General features: G+C 39.2%; 1 protein-coding gene across 5 annotated transcripts in view; it reads left to right on the forward strand.

Moving 5' to 3' along the window:
• Positions 1–19,895, forward strand: part of MYOF (myoferlin) — a 229,345-nt gene that overhangs the window by 145,860 nt on the left and 63,590 nt on the right. For 2 of the 5 annotated variants that reach the window (XM_077455200.1, XM_077455201.1), the window contains 5 exons: positions 1,829–1,990; positions 7,590–7,755; positions 9,027–9,100; positions 10,055–10,108; positions 16,083–16,094. In XM_077455200.1, the coding sequence (XP_077311326.1) occupies positions 1,829–1,990; positions 7,590–7,755; positions 9,027–9,100; positions 10,055–10,108; positions 16,083–16,094 (468 nt within the window). The remainder of the gene's footprint in view (positions 1–1,828; positions 1,991–7,589; positions 7,756–9,026; positions 9,101–10,054; positions 10,109–16,082; positions 16,095–19,895) is intronic. The other 3 variants (XM_077455202.1, XM_077455204.1, XM_077455203.1) reach the window with 2 other exon arrangements.

Here is a 19,895-nt window from a genome sequence, read left to right on the forward strand (position 1 = left end):
ATAAACATACATAGGAGAAAGGTATTGAATACGTTCTGTTCTGTGATACTGATTGGGGGGATATCAAATCAATTTACAAAAATAAACTTGCATTATATCATGTGGAGTGTTCTTGGTATTATTATTTTAAATGTAAACTCCAGAAGTCTTTGTATTGGAGTTCAACATTTCTGCAGCTCCAGTTCTACCAGCATACATTTTGAGATGGTCAAATCTTGTCTCATAACATTCAGTTTGCAATTGCTAGCATGAATCTACAATGAAAAAGCCTTTAGGGCTTAAAGTTAAATTGTGGTGTGGTTCATTAGCTTTACATCAGTGTATGCAAAAACAAAATGCGCACACAAGAAAACGGCTAGCATAGTACAAGTGACTCCCATTTAATTGGACATGTTCTGTAATGTTGAAGATGTTTTACCACTCATTTAAGTGACCCATTTCAGATGAGTATCCAAAGCATACCCTAGCATTTAGACAAATACAAGTTACTATGTAAACTTTGCTGCAGTTACAATTTTTTATGTAGAAACCTCTAAACTACCACCCTTTGTGTTGTATTCACCTGTCCCTGATTCAAATGCCATATCAATGACTAGATCTCACAGCTGCTTGTCAAAATCCTACTGGGCAGGCCCACATGGGCTCTCTGTGCACACCCATTTGAATAATCCAGTGGAGATTTAGTCCACAGTATTGACTCATACTCCAGAGCTTTCCATAGTAATGGCTGAGAATGAAGCGTGAATAAGCGGGTTTGGCTGAGAACATTTTGATCAGCTTGGTGATCTAGTAAGCCATGTCTTGAATGGGGGAACACGTGAATGTTAAGCTGGCCATGAACGGTTAAAATTTTGGCATGTTTCTGATGAACTAGCCAAAATTCACTCAGTGGTTGGCCATGTGGACTGCCTCCCACACAACATCCCTTGGTTAAATTGAAGGCGTTTGGAGGAAATAATCAGCCGAACAGAACCTGCACCCTATTTGATGCAGAGGCTGTTCAGGTAGGTGGTGGAGCCAGCTGTCCATACACAACAGCCGCAGCAGAAGTTTTGTCCATCCACACTGTAGCATAGATGGAGGAATCTGTTAAACTCCATGTGTATGGCCAGCTTAAGACTTGGCTGGGGGCATGGGGGACTATGACATACTTTAAGGGTAACTGCTCTAATGGCACAGGTACTGTACATTTAATACAATCCCCATGGTGTCAAAAAAATGTTTCAATGCAGAAGCTGAAAGTAAAAAAAATGGCAGTAGGCAGAATTGGTCAACAAGTATTACAGTACACACAGGCATACTGTGTGACTTCTTTTTAACAGTTGTAACTTTTTTTTTTTAACACTTTGGGTTTGTTCACACCAGCCAGCATGTTTGTTTTGTTTTTTGTTTGGATTTTTTACTTTGAAACGTCATGAAGCGACAACTGGCCTAAAGTACGGAGACTGGCGAAGATCTCAAATAAGCTTTGGTGCAGTGCGGAAAAATGCAGGTTTATGCAAATGAGCCCTTTCATTTACTTGAGTAGAAAAGACAACATTTTATTAAAAATGACCTTTTAACAGTGATTCATGATTATAAGTGTTGATCCGTAACCATTTCAACCAATTATGTCATAGTGTTTAAAAAGTCACAACGTTATTGTGGGTAATGGCATATCACTGTGTTTTGCTGCACTATATCTCGTGCCTTGTTACCAAACAATTGAAACAAGTTTTGATTTTTCTGATATGTGTGCTCTTGATGCGAATAAATATTATTTTCAATATGTAGTTTAAGTGTTGGAACAGTCACAGTGGCTTACAATACCTTTTATTGTATAAAATAGATACTTACCTGGGGATTGCGCAACATGAAGAGTTACCAGATGGCATCGGTCACCTCTCCAAGCCTCGTTGTGGAGTGCGGTGGGGAAATTATCCAAACTGCAATGATAAAAAACCTCAAAAAGACCCCTAACTTCTCCAGCTCTGTCCTCTTCATGAAAGTGGTAAGACACAGGGCTGTTTATAAGTGTAAAGTGGGGAAGGGTTAATATCCCTCCAAGATTATTATTTTTTTTTTTTTTTCTGTCTGGGACTCTGCTAGAGAGATTTTTCTTCATCTTCCATCATGAGAGCCCTGGATAGCAGTAAAAACCTGAAAGAAGTTCTATTCCTTTCCCGTGCTACTGTAGTTTATCACAAAATGAAGCTGAATGAGGAAGATTGGCACACTTCTGGATTAATAGGATAGATGTTGGGTGGCCTGGTCACCCCAGCCATTGGGTTAATTCTATTTTATACTAGTAACAGGACATTTGTTTTCTGGCCAGTTGAGAACTTTTAGCATCAGACTCTATTATGACACTGTCTGCACATGGGACCCTTTCATTGCAGATCCTGTCCCAATTGCTTCTCTTATGACCTTTTATGGAGCTGGTGGATGTTAGAAAACCTTCACCTTTCATTTTAGGATGTCCCACAGATGCTCCATTGGGTTTAGGTCTAGACTCAATTTTTTATAATAAAAATTTTACAAAAATGTGAGGGGTGTACTCACTTCTTTGAGATACTGTATGTGGAGATTGTTACTGCTGTCTTTGCCTTCTTAAAATGCTTATTGTCTGCTTGACATGCCGGCACATTTCTCTTCGTTTTATACAAAATTCTTTCAGGCCAGACAGTAAAACAAAACTGAAATCAACAGTGGTCATAATAGCCATCAGATTTCTCACTATGTTTCATTAAAAAGTGCAACTGCACTGCATTTGAGCATCACAAACCAAAAACACTTATTTTAATTCATTTTTAATATTCAAAACTCGCCCATTCATCCTTGTCTCCATGTATGCTTGTTTTTTTTCTTTTTTTTTCTTCTTAGAAATCACATTGAAAAATACCCCCTAGCATTTCTAGCTATTGCCATCATAAGAAAGGGCAGATGATTCGTGTATCCTTCACTTCCTGGTATCCATCTTCCCTTAGCTAAGGCATGCATGCTTAGTTGGGAAAATCCTTCCCCTTCTGAGGACTCCTGGGATGTCTGAGGACATCATTTACCTAGGCCCGAAGAAATGTAAAAAGTTTAAAGCAAGTAAATAAGATATACTGTACATTCCTACCCATTTACTAATGCTAGCTGCATAAGGATTAAAAAAAGTCCATGTAGATTGAGAGAGTGCAGTTCCACATCAATAAGCAGCATACTAGTGAACCTTCAATCTGTAGATAAGATAATTTTGACAGGACTCCCTCCTATTGTTTTTTGTTATTTCTAGATGTGTGCTGTACAGTTTTTTTTTTTTTTTTTTTTTTTTTTTGCCTGTTGTAAGTAGGGATGGGCCCCTGTTTAGTTCACACCAGAACTTTCGAACACAGCGAAAGTTCTGACCCGAGTAACGAACCCCATGAAAGTCAATGGGGCCCGAACGTCAACAATCAAATGTGCCCATTTTGAAGGCTTGTATGCAAGTAATTGGGCATACAATGGTGTTGGGGGTCCGTGTCTTGCCCTGGGGGAGATGTATCAATAGAAAAAAAAAAAAAAGTTTGTGAAAAACGTAATTTTTAAATGAGCAGTTTTTTTTTTTTTTTTTTTTTTTGATTTGTTTAACCACTTAAGCCCCGGTAGATTTTTCTTCCTGGCCAGAACACTTTTTGGGATTCGGCACTGCGTCACTTTACCCGACAATTGTACGGTCCTGCGACGTGGCTCCCAAACAAAATTGATGTCACTTTGACTTTGGATAGAAGTAACGGTTACATAAAAAAATTCGTCTTTGGGTGTCGGTGATGCCTTCCCGCCGTAACCCTATAGAGGTAATCTTAATGAAAGCAAGAATTGGCCTTGCTGTAAAAAAAATGCAATGATATGCAACTGTCAAACAGGTGCTGAAAAATTGGTCTTTGAGTGTTAATTGTGCCCATGAAACCTATACCAAAAACATTCTTCCAGATGATATGATTGAACACCCTCAAAGCTAGGCAGCCTTAAAGTCCTGCAGCAATTCCACATCCCAAAAAGACTTAACCAGTGACATCATCATCGGGGGCTTCATAGCTGGTAATCCAGGACTGATTCATTTTTCTAAAAGTCAAACGGTCTACAGAGTCTTCAGACAGATGCGTTCTATGATCAGCAATGAAACCTCCTACAGCACTGAATGTCCGTTCTGAAAGCACGCTGGATACAGGGCAGCCCAACAACTCAATTGAATACTGGGCAAGTTCTGGCTAGTGGTCTATTCTCATGACCCAGTAAGTTAGTGGATTGTCAGCTGGAAAGCTCTCTATCTCTGTTTTGACCCTGAGATAATCGTGCACCATGTGATGCTGACGCTGCTGATGGGATGTGGAAGCTGACAGCCATGGGCGGCGAGGACTAAAAAAAAAATTCCAAAATGTCTCATTTAGGTGGACGCCTTCTCCGACGCTTCTCTTGATCAACACTCAAAACAGTTTTTTCCATGACACTAACCTACTGGAGTCAGGAAAAACTTTCAATAAAATTCTCTTTAATGAGTCTTTGAGATTTTATCTTTTGCACTCTGTGGGGACGGGAGGAGTTCTGAGACCTTCCCCTTATAACAGTGATTAAGGAGGGTTGCCAACCAGTAATCATCCTTCTCCTTTATGCCACATATTCTTGTGTCCTTTCACAGGCTTTGAAGCATGAGGTTGCCCATGCGCCTCAAATTTGCAGACTCCTTGGGGTCACTCAGGATGACAGCATCTGGAACTTCCTCCTTCCAGCCACGTACTACTCCCAAGGGTCCTGGGGTTGGAAAGCCATCGCTTCCAGATTGAAGCATGTCGTCGTCTTCTTCAAAACCTATGAAAGTGCCAGAATCCTCCTCTTCCCCTCTCTCCTCCTGTGTGTTCTGTGACATAGGAATGATGGTGTCTGGATAAAGTGGGCCTTGAGTGGAAACGAAGTCCTTGTCTTTCTCCTGTTGCTCTGCCTCCAGTGCCCTGTCCATAATGCCATGCTGAGTCTGCTCCAGCAGCAACACAACAGGGATTGTGTCACTGATGCTTGCACGGTCGTTACTACTCACCATCCTTGTGGCTTCCTCAAATGGTGACAATACAGTGCATGCATCCTTAATGATCAGCCATTGCCGTGGGGGAAAAAAAGCAGCCTGTCGCCGTGCTGTACTGGCACAGGTACTCGCTGATGGCCTTCTGCTGCATGTATTCCCAAAGTCGAGTTCCACCTGGTGGGCATGTCACAAATCAGGCAGTTTATGGGCAGGTGGAATTCGAGCACTGGCTTTAGTACATCTTGCAACCCTGGGTACGTACTTGGGAAATGTTGCACCACCAAATTGAGGACCTGTGCCTGGCATAACACGTGTTAACTTTCCCTGTCTTAGGGCAGACAGGAGGTTTGAGCCATCGGACACCACCATTCCTGGCTCCAGCTGGCGTGGTGTGAACCACCTCTGGGCCTGTCCCTGCAGAGCTGCAAGACTCTGCTCTGGTGTGGTTCCTGTCCCCTAAACACACCAGCTGAAGCACTGCATGGCACCTTTTAGTCTGACTCTGGCAATAGCCCTTTGAACGCTTAGGGGTTCCTGATGTACCTGATGTTCATAAGACAATTCTGCAGAGGAGGGGATGGAGGTGGCTGAGGAGGGACTAGAGCTGATAGGTCTGGCATCATCACCACCAGCTGTATGGAGATGCGAGGGCACAACAAGCTGCAGCACCAAGCCCTGTCTTGCATCCTTTCCAGTTGCAAGAAGCATTACCCAGTGTGCTGTGAACTAAATATATTGTCCCTGCCCATGCTTGCTAGACCATATGTCCGCAGTAAGGTGGATTTTACGGCTAACTGCCTTGTCCAACAATGGAAATGGAGGAGGAGGAGTTGCACCGCCCCGCCTCACCTTCAGTTTCCTCCTGTGCGCATCAGTGACTACATCATTACCACTGGAGACAACTTGGCAATATGCTGTGGCTTGGGGAACATGAATGCCAATTTTTCCACCAGTGTTCCTCTCTCTAGGCTCATGTTCCTGTCAACCTTAGAACCAACATCTGAATCCAGTAATGGCTGGACATCATCAAGGAGCAAGTGGATGACACTGTGGTAAAATAACTGACTCCTCCATGGCTGATGTTGGGGCTAGGACAGAAATAGATGTGGACAAGGAGGCAGCTTTAGCCACTCTGGCAACTGCAGAGGATTGCACACTTGTCTCCGCTTGCATGGCGGAGGATGAGTAAGGTTTAGTAAGCCAGTCCACCACCTCCTCTGCATGCTGTGGTTGGATAGCAAACTCACTTAAGAGAGGAAATTATGCCCTGCCTAAGGACTTGCCACCACGTCCACCTTTGCCTGTGGACACATTTGTTGCTGGCCCCCTTACAATGCCAAGGAAATGTCTGTCTCTCCTTGACATTATTGGGAGGGGGCAGTGCTTATAAGCAAATGTAAAGAAGAAGTTGAAATCTGTATGTAGATGCACTTTAATCAATGCAAAGAGGTGTTTGGTGCACTTTTTATTTTGCGTACTCACAGCACACACACACTCCACGGATGCACTATAATATACCGCAATATAATGCGCCAAATGTACAGTGACGCACAGAACTATATGGCGTTTTACTGGCAGTAAGGCACACAGAAGTAAATGGTGCTAAACTGACAGTAACACAATCAAATAGATGGTGTTCAACCATCATTACACTGATGCTATCTGAACTGTCCCTACTCTAGCTATACACTAATGTCAAAATTACTGACACGGTCTCGCTACACTACACAAACTATATAAGCTGTCCCTACTCTGACTGCAAATTATGCAAAGCTGAATGATGGTCCTCCTCACTACACACTCACACTATCCCTAAACTGACTCTAAACTAATGTTCTACACTGACCATTGAAGCAAAATAGCACAGTATAGCACACTAATTAATGGCACTGAACAGAGCCCTGTTCTATCTCTCTCCATGCCAAAATCACACTGAAAATGTCTGCTGTTGAAAGAATACTTTACTTTGATAAAGTCATGCTGACTGAGCACTGTCAGAGTCATGATTGGGCACTGTGTGGCGCGCAACAAACTGTTGAATAACCTGTTCGGCTATTTGCTGAACACCAGAACAATGAAAGTTTGGCCCGAAGCTATGCTCGGGCCAAACCATTTGCCCATCCCTAATTATAAGTACCACCCTCCGTCCCATAGGCTTTTATGTTGGTGACCTTTTGGTCCATTCTGTAGACCAGGGGTCTCAAACTGGTGGCCCTCCAGCTGTTGCAGGACTACAATTTCCATGAGGCATAGTAAGGCTGACAGTTAAAATCATGTCTCCCCTAGGCAGAGGCATGATTGGACTTGTAGTTCCGCAGCACCTGGAGGGCCGCCAGTTTGAGACACCTGCTGTAGACAGTACACGGTTGCAGTTCAGGCTTGCTTGAGCTGCCTGCTTCTGATCACGCCACAGAATTTCATTTAGATTCAGATCAGGACTCAGGCAACACCTGTTTAAAATATGGATGCATAACTTTAACAAGTTAGATGTGTCTTATAAAACATTTTCCATCATGTTTTACCATGGACTACTATATTCTTTTAACTTGTGGATTTTTTTCTGTAGCTTCTACCAAAAGAAGAGATGTATGTTCCTCCCATAATTGTTAAAGTGATTGACCACAGACCCTTTGGAAGAAAACCGGTGGTAGGACAGTGCACTATTGATTTACTGGAAAATTTCCGGTGCGATCCATACATTACAAAACCAGAAGAAGCCGCAGAGTTAAGAGGTACGGAAATGGGGATTTTCTCAGTCATGTGTATGGTTGTTCATCTTCACACAGCTTTCTTGTCTTTTTTTTTTTTTTTTTTTTTTTCCTTGAATAATAAACTAATTTTAACAGTTTGCTTTTATGATGCTTTCCTGTTTGTCATAAAAATAGAAGAGATGTTTGTTGTTTCCCAGTATGTTAAAAAAAGCTGTCTATTGAAAAAAGCTAATTTTTCTGCATTTTTCAAATATTTATGTAGTTTCACCATGACAATTTTGGGAAGTGCTCATGGCAGATTAGTATATAGTTTCAGCAGTATGAAAGAGCAGTAAAGTCACTGGAGCCTATAGCGGGAAATGTTCTGGGTGAAGAAATGTGGAATCTTGGGGCACATTGGGCATGTTAGGAATGTAAAAATACACTCAGTTGTATTTTTCCAGCATTGGTTATTTCAGTTTTTTACTTTGGTTGTAAAAAGTTGGCTTAGATGGTGTTTGAATGTCTAGGCCCAAGGAAGATGCCTGAAGGCCTTTCTTACTAATAGGTCATCCATGCATGCATATTTTATTGCCACTGAATAAATAAGCTTGACTTGCCTGGCACGGGATTATCTCAGAGGATAACAATAGTGATAGGCCAAAGAAATCCATCCTACTATTTGATTTTTTTTTTTCACCAGAGTTCCTTCAGGTAGAGGTTTCTTGGGAAAAGTTGCTGAGTGCTCTGACATGCACTGGTGTTTCAGTCTGAATGTAATCAATAAGTCACTTTTTTTTTTCTTTTATGTATGACAGGGACACAGTTGCAATGTGCAAGAGTTTTAGTTTGCAGTTGACAAAAACGAAAGGGTGGCAAAGGGAATGTTTATACAAGGGCTTTTTCCTGCCTAGAAGTAGTCATTTCTGTTCCAGCTGCTCTCTGGAAGTTTGATTATTCTGCATTTAGAGTTAGAATATTCAAAAAATAAAAAGCAAGTCTTATCTAAAGTGGCCTATGGTGCTGAAGAGAAGACTCTTTGCATATGTTGAATAATTTTGGCTAACTGGGAAGGGCTTTTTAATCAAAAGAATTTGAAGACCAACAAAGTGCAACAATTTATACGCCAGTCAGGTATCTGATTTTGCCAGGTTACAATGCATAGGAAGCGCTTCACCATTGGATATAATGCAATGCATAGGCTAGCCATCGTGTCACCAGTCAGTTATCCACTATTGGCAGTCTGTGACTAATGAAAGATAGTCATTGTTTGCAATGGGTTACTACACTTAGTCATATCTGTTTTCTTTCAGTTGCAATCTTGTCTGCCCCTCCCCGTGATGTAGTCATCGATGTGGAGGACACTAGACCGCTTCTGGCAACACAGGTAATGTGCTTTCACTTGAGTATCAGTGTGAGTCTATCATTGCATGATTTAAAAACAACTAGAATGTTGTCCGTTTACCTAAAATAACACTACACCGTCATGGCTGTATATGTTCACTATTAAAACTGAGTGCATTTGAGTGTGAACTATTGACACATGTCTAGATCGCTTTTTACATGTTCTCGTTGTTCAGTTACCAACATTACCTATCCTTACCCGGAATCCCCTGTGTTCTTAATAGAACTTTTTTGTTCTAACCCCAGAGCTGCCATAGCAGCAGACAAAGGGCTTCATGATTTGGAAGATCCATTACTATTGATTTTGTCCACAACAAGCCAACCAGATTCACTCTTCTTTCTAGCGCATCAAAGCGGTCTCTCTCGCTGACACTTTCAATCATGAATTCCAGACCATCCTTCCATTTACAGTATGTTGTAAATAATTATATGATGTATAGCTGTGGTCCCCAATCTGCCTGCTTATGAGCCACACTCAAATATAAGAAGAGCTGGTGAGCGACACCAATTAGGGAAATTAATGGTGAAAAGTTTTAGTGAACGCTATTCTTTATAACCAAAATGTCTAATTTTTAAAAGTAGTTTTAGGCTAAATTTTTATCTACTCTGTCAAGTGGCAAGTATTTAGACTTGGAAAGTACTGAGCACATGCTTGGAGAATGCTAGAAATGACAAAAAATATAGTGGAGAGCCACTTGTCTCTTTTTGGCAGCTGATTGGTGACCACTCAGTTATATGAGTGTTAATAGTATTCCCTAGCTCCCTGGACCATTCTGTACATTAACGGTCTCGCATACTGTAGAACGCTAACCATTTTGATCCCATGTCAGTAAACTAACCATTTTGATCCCATGTCGGTAAAACTAAGCTTCCCTCAGAACTTTTAAAATCCCATATAAATGTAAATCTTTATTATGCCACTGGCATTCTCCTACAGAAGCAAGAAAAGTGGGACCTTTCTCACCTCCTAAAAAAGGAAAGTCCAAAAAAGGTAGTAAACATAATGCATGTTTGTGTCATTCTGTCACTGTCATGGCTGCGTTCAAAAGCAGGTTTTGGTGCTTTATCCCTAGGTCTTTGATATATTTAAGATGAGCAAAAAGTTTTTCGCACCCATCAAAGACCAGTCTGCTTATGTTTGTGTGACAAATTGTATAATCATGACGAGGCATGCCATTTACTGTATACTTCGACAAGAACTAGCTGAGCTGCAAGAGGTAGAACGACTCTGAGCATAGGCCATGGTTCTACCAGCAGCCAAAGTGCTTCTAGTCGTCAGAGTTGGTTATACACAGAATGAGATTGCTGCAGGATGAAAACTGTTCTGATGCAGTAATGCTGCAATCCAGGAATGTAGGAGCTGGAAGAAGAGAGGTGGTCACCACTATCTACTTCCTGTTGACTGGTCTCCCATCATGTGCATCTTTGCAGAAAAAGGGCTCTTCTGAGAGGTCGGTTTGCTACTTATTGTTTAATGGCAGACTTTTTACAGTGCGCAACTGAGCTAAAAGGGAAGCTATGAGGATAAAAATAGGAGTGCCACCATTATTGGCTTGATTTTTAAAAATGCAAGTTCTGTGGCTGTCATTCATAGCCTGGGATCACAGCTTAGTTACCTCTTATCCAGAACATGGTTGCATCTTGAGAAGTCTGAATTTCCATCCTGCTTGCACAAAAACAGTCACTGACTTGATATGCAGTTAAGCTAGGACTAAGATGACTGCCTCTGGTCTTGGGCATTTAAAAGCCAATGTCAAGTTGGTTATAGGTGGTGGTTTTTTTTTTTTTTTTTTTTTTTTCAATAGCATTGCGATTTTGTGTTCTGATAGTGGGACCATCTCTGTCAGAACAAACTGATCACAAGCTGTAACCGCTGATCTGTAAATGACTAGCACGTACCTTCAACAGAAGTCAATCAAATGATCAACTTTTGTGGAACAGGGATGGTCACACATTGATGAAAATTCTTCCAGTCCCTACTGAACTGGGCCAATTTCGATCTGTGCATGGTCAGCTTTTGACATGCCACCATCAGTTTTTGTCCGCACTTATTCAGTTAGATGTTCTTCTAGTGGTTGGTTTAGGATTGGGTTACTAACCCACATCCCCTCATTTGCTTAGTTTTGCTTCAGGCATTCTTCAGACATATTGTGAGCATGAGTTGGTACAAGGTGCTTTATACTGACACACAGTTATTTGCTAATGCCACATTTGGGTACTTTTTGGAATCGATACCAATCCAGGATTTGGGTAATGGCTATCCGTTATGGATATCCCTGTTAAGTAGGGCAGTTGTTGTTTAGACAGTCTTCTCTAGCTTTATTTACATACAGCATGCATGACTTTAACAAGGTGAAGGTGTCCTGGTATAGAGTTTTAAGTGACATATATCATTTTAACAGGTGGAGCGTTGCTATTTGATGATTCTTTTAACTGTTGTGTTTTTTTTTTTTTTTTTTTTGTTTTTCTAGGGTAATTTTTACTCGTAGATCTAGTGGGTGCATTAGTACCTTTTTTTTTTTTTTTTTTTTTTGTAATGAATCAGGCAAGGACTAAGTGAAGGATGCCCTCTTTTATAATGCCCTATAGATTGTACTGTAGCACTTGAGTCCCCAGTTTGAATCCCAGTCAGGGCACTATCTTCATGGATCTCCCTTTGTTTGCATGGGTTTACGCCAGATACTCTGCTTTCCTCCCACAGTCCAAAGGCATGCTGGTAGGTTATTTGGGTCCTGTCCAAAACGACCCTAGAATGTGTGTGGGTGTATATTGCCTGTGAAATGGGAACTTTAGATTGTAAGCCCCTTGAGGGTAAGGACTGATGCAAATGTACAGGATTACATGCACGTTTTTCCAGTGCAGCATAAAGAAGAACCCAATACAAAGGTCAACAAATATAATTTGTACAATGAGTACTTTAACAAGGGGTTTTCCATAATTGTGATGGGTAAATTTGATTTGCAAATTAGTGTGGGTATTGTTTATGTAACTGGAATGTTTGCCAAGCTATGATTTGGTAATGTTTGATAGTTGTATCTGGGTCAACAGTGACAGTCCTGCAACTGAAGATGTATAAATTCATTACTCGTGCTTAGTCCTAGAGACGCTATTGCTGATATGTTATATCCATATATATTTTTACTGTGCTTTGAAGATTAAGCTACACTTAGCCAGAAACTACTGTTCATAAAAGACCAGTTGTCTCCCCAATATTGCAGTGTTTTGAATTTACCTATGCTTATTCATCTCTTTAAATAAAATATACTTTGCTTAAGTGGTAAATAACTAAAGCTGTCCATAGATGGGTCGAAATTTGGTAAGTACAGCAGAGAATGGGCTTGTTGGAAGAGTTTTGTTTAATCCGACCGATCAGGAGACCCCGCTGTCAGAATACAATGGCACTTTGATTGTGTTGCTCTGAGAATTTAATTTTTTTTCAGCCACTGGCTGATTACAAAAAAAAAAAAACCCATGTATGACCACCTTAAACATTTGCCAACTGTCATAGGGAAATTGCATTCAGAACTGTACCTACTTCCTCAGTTAATAACATTAAAGATCCTTTTTTTTTTTTTTTTTTTTTTTAACCTTCTCTGGACAGTTTTTCTGTCAACTGTTGGTGATCTATGCTGCTTTTCTCATGCTGTGGTTTCTTTTTTTGATTTATTTTTTATGGTATTTTGCATAACCCTAGGCTATTCTTTTAAAGAAAAGAATTGTACTAGAAGTTAATTTCCTATATCTAAAGAATCACCCTGTGAGAAAAGTGATCAATAATAAGTGTCCATAAATTCAGACTCAAGTCCATAAGCAATTAAATAATTTGAAACATCCAAGTGATTAGACTCCAAAAGTGAACAGATAATCTTGAAGTGATTTGAAGCAATCTTTTACCACACCATACGTGTTCAGTTTCACCGCTCCCTTAAGAAATGCACTCACTAATAGAACATGCCTTGCACTCTCATGCTCGGCAGTATCGCTTAATGTCCCCCAAGGGCATCAAATGACTCCAAAGGTGTTCTTTGAACAATTCGCACTCCACACACCAAGACCTACCAATCGATAGTAAAGATCTAGAGAGGATCTGCTTTTATTCACCCAAATCATAGATATCATTTTGCAACTTGTTTCAAGTTGTTGAAAATGGTGATAAACTGAGTAAGAAGACTTTAGAAAGTTTTATCCGTTGTCTTCCAATTTTCAGTTGTTAAGCAGCATGTCAACAGCACTCGAAAAAATGACTTCACCGACCACAGTGCATGTATGTATAGTGTGTGAAGGATGCACCGATCAAGGGTCTCCGGTTATCACCAACACTGCTTGGGGGTCCTGTGGTGGATGGATTTTGGAGAGTATTTTGAATAAAGTAAAATAAAACTTGTGGCTTTCTTCCCAAAGCTATAATCATTACTTGACCCAATAATGGGGAAAAAAGTTTTATTACTTAAATAAAAGATGGTTATGGCAAATAACGCTGGCATGAAAGCATAATGAATTCATGACATAATCTTCATTTTAATGCACCATTCAGACAATCTATTCATTTATGCAAATACATTTTATCTACATAATATTTTTTCAGTTTAATATCTCCAAAATCCCCATCAGTGGTTTAATGGGGTTTAATATCACTTAAAAAAGTCATGCCATATCAGATGATGGGCAGACATTAGTACTTGTGTGACTGGATACACCATCACTATGGAGCATATATTTTTTTGTTTTCTGTACCATTGATTGTTTATCTTTTAACAATGGCATACATGAAGAAGCTGTTTTTGTTTGTTGAATTAAAGCATATACAAACCTAAAAACAAAAATATAATATATTCCAGGTTTTAGATGGGAGTGCAGGCTTTTTCCCCCTTTATTTTCACCTGGTATTCTGCAAATAACACAATTCCTGTTCTTTTGCATCTACACTCATTTCTCAGTTGTATCTATGGAGGGAGCCTCAGTTGTCACACAGGCTGGACGTCTTTCTTTTCTGTTTACAGGAAGTGACAAGGACACTGCTTTTTAGCAGGATCAGCGTGTATTTTTGTTTTTTTGCTGAAAATGTTTTTAACCTGAAAAATAAGCAACAACCACCCAGTCAAAGGTCTAATAAGTTGCAAAATATACATTTTTGATTCTAGGTTTAGATATGCTTTAACAAACTATTGGGTTACCTGACAAAATACATATTCACACTCTGTGTTGTGCCAGGTACACCTACATGTACAGTATTTTGCATGAATATAAACGTTCTGTAGCTGATGGAATTAAAGGTCATGCAACGGGAAACCAATAGTTCTCATTTGCCAAGCAGAGGTACTCATTTATTTATACCCTTTTTGTTTCAAAGCTCAAGGCCCTTTAATACCTGTTTTCTTCCTGTCTTTAGAAAACTTCACCCCGTTCATGTATATGCATTTTGAAAATGCACTATAAATATGCAACGCTTTGGTACCTTTTGAGAGATGAAACATCCATGTTTCTGAACTCACGCGTGATTTTTTTTGGCTGTACGCCACATGTAATGGCATGTATCAAATATGAGCGGAGCTAAATAAAACGTTCAGTTATTATATGCAGTTACCTATGCATTTCACTACTGCAGTAACGTGACAATGTATGAATAAGATCTGACAACTGTTATCTGATCTTCTAGTCTGGACTTAGAACAGTAATATGAATAGGCTTAGTAAAGGAATAAGTTATATGAATATTCATTCAATTATAATGAGCGGCTTTTACATTTAGGAAAATTATCAATCAAAATGAACAAATCTGTCAGCTAAAATAAAAACAAGCATTTCTAAAGCTTCAGTCCTTCCGTTTCTTGGATTGCACTTGGGTAGGACCCCTGCACCCTTGTGGCCAACTTTGCCAGGTAACTGAGTTACCATAGGCCTTTCCCTGCAGAACTGCATGGGCTAGGAACTGGGAAAACTGACACAAAATGTTGGACAAAATGAAAAGCGAGTCCAGTGTTTCAAAATACTTCTGAGCAATAGCATTTTAATTCACAAGCTAGCCATACACAGATCAAACTGTGGCTGATTCTTGCTGAATTGGGCAAAATTCAGGCCATTGGTGGCACTGTTGGCACCACCTGACAGCAAATTCTCATCCAAACAGTGACTGCATCCAATTAGATGCACATACTGTTCAGACATTCTAGTAGCTGTGCGGGTGCCAGCTATCAGAATACAGAAGTCGGCAGTGTTTTCTTCATCTGGATGGGGGAATCAAGTGATTTCTCTAATTCAATGGAACATCCTATAAAGTCTTGTACATATTAATAGGAGGCTGCATGTCTCCTAATCCTCCTTTCCCTGAGTTCTCTAATTGTCTGTGTGCCTGAATATGAAATATTTGTAGGGCCAGCATTAGATTTGCAGAATCATAAAAAAAAAAAGAGCTTTGACAATTTGTGGCTATCCATGTGAGATCTGTGTTTTGGCAAAATGGGCACCAGATGAGCAATTCAAAAACCCATTGTGCATCTGTGCATTTTTTTTAAGTGATCAGAACTAAGAGTATGTAATCCACCAGCAGAACACATTCTCCATTCTACATTCTACCCTCCATTCTGTTCTCAACACTTACCTTTTATTGACCCCAAACAAAAAGGATGAATTATGCAAAATCTTCTTTCATGGTTATGGAGCCAAACCTTTCTAGATCTGTTGCATTCCTATTTTCATAATGCTGGTTTATTACATACATACACAAGTAATTTATAATAAATGAAATCAACTATTTTGTATTTTTATAATACAAGACTTAAAAATCATCATTGCGCTTGTTGTGTTTGTAATAAACATATACAATTTACAATCTTTGAGTTATCTTGTGATTTATTTAGCTCACCATCTGCCTTTGTCTTGTTTATACTTTATTAATGTATCTTCCTTTTTTTCTTTTTTTTTTTTTAACTCAATTTTGCCTTTGGAACGTTTGCTGCTTTACTCCAGTTACAAGAGAAGGTAAGAATTCTCTTGTGTATTTTAGAGGTATTTTCCTGTCAAATACACACTTTTTATAAGGCTTGTGTGTTTTTATCACAGGCTACATTCAAGACAGCCTTAGAGTGTAGCATTTCATATTTTTGCTTAATTTTTATGTAATATTGCACACTGTTGCCTATTTTTATATTCAAAAATAACTTTAAAAATGTTTCAAGGCTTTGTATCTGGACTAAAATGGACTATACACTAGAAGAATTATGTCCCAATATGTTTTCAATTTGGGAACATTCCTTCAATTTTCTAACCATTAGTGGGCCAAAGAGACATTTGTTTTCTTGAACTAATTTCTAACCATTTATATGGTTTCCATTCAGTATAGTTCAATCTTTTTCAAAACCGATTGTTAAAATCAAATTAAATTTTGAAGTACTTTTGCGTAGCATTCCTCAAGCCATCAAATGCACTGAGAATGTTCGTTGGTACAGTTAGCCATGCACAAGCCAATTTTTTAACAGTAAATGTATCACTGATTAAATCAATTATGCTGATTAACTGTGTTTTATCCATCTCCTATAACAATCTATAGGGGGATGATAAAGGCTTTTTAGTCCTTTACAACCCTCAGCTCATGAACTTTCATGAAAGTTAAGGGTTCTGAATTCAGCTACAGCAGTACTAGAGTTGCTACTATTGATATTCACAGAACAGATTAGACATCTATTGTAATAATTTGCGTAACCTCTAGACCATATTGCCACAGCTGATTTCGAACATGGCTCGGAATGGTATATACACTGAACAATGCCACCTTCTGTAAATTTTATGTAAAAAAAAAAAAAAATACATTTAGAAATCATAGATGTGGATGTTTTGCCTAAATAAATTTTGAGTCATAGAGGGGTTCATTTACTAAAGGCAAATTGGCTGTTCCCTTTTGCAACATGATTTTGTCTTTGCTGAAACTCCCTCGCAAATTAAAAAAAAAAAGGCTGCTTTCAGTAAATCGACCCCAACCTCTTGTTAAACTGTATGTTACATTTAAAAATTTAAAAATACTGTTTAAAATATATTAGTTCATGGAATAAGTTTCATTTCAGGAGACTTATTTTATTCTGGACTTTTTAAGAGAGCGAAAATATGCTTGACATTAATCGCCAGCTTTGTCATGACAGAGTCTTTTGTTTCTTGCTTATGTAGAATATAAGGTTAACTCAAGCTGTGACCTCCCCGGTTGCTATGTACAATGTTTACATGAGCTGGTTTCTTGGTTTTCTCAAAGCTTCTACTATATGCACCATTAATTATGGCAAACCAAATTGTGCACTACATTTTGCAGTCCAGTGAATGCGAAGGTTGCCAGGAAACTTTAGGGAATATACATTTACTATTGAGAACTAAGGTAAAAATAGTCATCTATATTCTTAAACTATTAATATAAATAAACCTTGTGCCAGAGACTGCACTATCTTCTACATAGACATGGATGATATTCAAAAGACCTTGCAATTTCCCCCCAAGGTCTTATTTTTAGAAGTGGTTAGGGTGGTCTTCCACACTGCTAATAAAATAAAAGCTGCGACTAATTCAGTCACAGAACAGCGTTTAAAACCAAAGTGGGTTAGTGGGGAAAAAAAGTGTGCTCTCCTGTTTATCCTGAAAAACCCCAAAAGGTGCATTACTGACCAGGAAGCCCTCCTATCAGAGAATTGTGTTAGAAATTAGGAGACCCAGAAGGATTGTACTCCTTAATGAGAGAAGAGCCAAGACAGGGAGATGAAGTCATGATGTTGGTAAAATGAAGTGATAATGAACTTGTCTAAGCGCACCTGTTGCATGCTAAGGGTTCTAAAGAGGTGGTGCATGTAAGAAGATATGTTCAGCTTTGTGCAGAATACTCCTCCGAAGTTCAGAAAGTGTGCTTATGTTGCATTGCAAGAACATAGCAACATTTCAGGTGCTGGGGGCTGGTTATTTGGACAGGTTAGAGCATAGGGAAATGCCTAGCAGTGTAGTGATTATTATTCATAGCTTAATTTGGCAGCTGGAGGCAGTAAAATGACCCAGGATGATAAAGTCTGTAAACAGGCGATATCAGCCTCTGAGTGTATAGTGTGGTTTGAATGCATGAATCCCAAGAGTGGCACAATATAATGGAAAAAAATTGAGTAAAACATCTAACTTTTATAAATGTTAACTGTGTGTTTAGCTACTTGGCTGGGGTTCTAGTTTAATCAAGGTACAGCCTTAGGAGACAATCGCCAAAGTATTTATTTATGGTAAAATGTACATCAAACTTTTGAATAAGTTGTACAGTAAACATTACATCTTAAGCTTGGCTCCGGGCAATTAAATCTGCCCAGTTAGGACAACCAGGCAACAAACAGACTGAGGCCAGTAAGTACAGCCTTGTTAATTCTCTCATGGGGTAGGGTGGTCCTTTCAGTTCCCATCATATTCTGCTCAGTGTCTCCATATTCACTTGAATAGCATGCACTTACAGTGTACTGTAAAGAATCAAATTCCTGCATGTGTTTAGTGTCCAAAAAGAATGACTGACAGCCAGACCCTGGATTAGAATTTGTTTTCCTCGAGTTGCCCTGTCTAGTATTTGGCTGATTTAAATTCATGGAGCAGAAACTGAATCTGACTTGTTTCAGTGGTTTCATTAATTTCATATCTGGCAGACTGGCATGACTTTTGGGTCTGATTATTTCCTTAGTTCTTGTTCAGATTGATTACTGATTATTTCCTTAGTATTTGTTCAGTCCTGTATAGGACACATTTCAGGCATGTTTAAGAAAAATGGAGGATTAGAAAGTAACCAGAGTAGTTAAGTCTTATCTGTTGGCAGTTTTTATTCAGCAGATAATATTCAGGATTGTAATGCATTCGATGTTTCCAGGGAAAAGTAACCAAGGAAGAACAATGATATGCATAAATTAATTTTCCTGGCTGTGGGATTGTCTCTTCCTTTTGGCTGTTTTGGTGGTCTTGGGAACCGAAAATAGGCAGCTTCAAAGTTTGCTAATTTATATTATATGAAGATTAGAATAAAAACTCAAGTATCAGTTATTTTGTTTGGAACATAAATGCCTAGTTAGTTTTTGTCTGCTTTTTGTTTTTGGAAGTATACATTTACCTGTTCAGCTTTAAAATTTAGCCTATTCAATTCTAAATACTGTCTCTGCTGCAAGCTAAATGGATATTATGCAGTGAATCCAACACTTTAGTATAGTTGGTTAGTTTTTTATGCCTGGAATATTTCCAGCAACAAATTATCCAAGCCTAAAAATCTTCCTACTGCACCTGCTGAAACCTCGGAAAATCCTGTTACTGTTGGCAGCAATATTTCTGAAAGCCATAAAATGGTCCTGCAGGGCCGACTGTTGCAGCTTTTTACCTGCTATTTTAGTGTTAGTAGGAATTTCTGCCAGACTAAACTTTATCAACTCATCATTAAAACAGAACTATGCTGCATCAGAGCACCACAAACCAAACATACTATTTATTTATTTTGTAATATTGAAAGCAAACGTATCCATCCATCCATCCATGTCTCCATGCATTATTTTGCTGAGAAATCCCTTTGAAAAACACCCCCTAGAATTTCTGGCTGTGGCCATCTAGAATAAGGGCAGTTAATTAATGTAGCATTTACTTTCTGGAGTTCATCTGCCCTTAGTTCAGGCATGCAGGCAGGGGGGTGTGCTTGGCTAAGAAAACCCCTCTTCCCTTCCTGAAGACTCCTGGAAAGTATGAAATTTGCCTAGGCCTGGAAACCAGGAAGTAACTGAAGAACTGTAAAAACTAGGGATGCAC

The sequence above is a fragment of the Lithobates pipiens genome, unplaced genomic scaffold (assembly GCF_037356315.1).
Source record: "Lithobates pipiens isolate NorthernLeopardFrog02 unplaced genomic scaffold, aLitPip1_a1.2 Scaffold_25, whole genome shotgun sequence".
Classification (NCBI taxonomy): domain Eukaryota; kingdom Metazoa; phylum Chordata; class Amphibia; order Anura; family Ranidae; genus Lithobates; species Lithobates pipiens.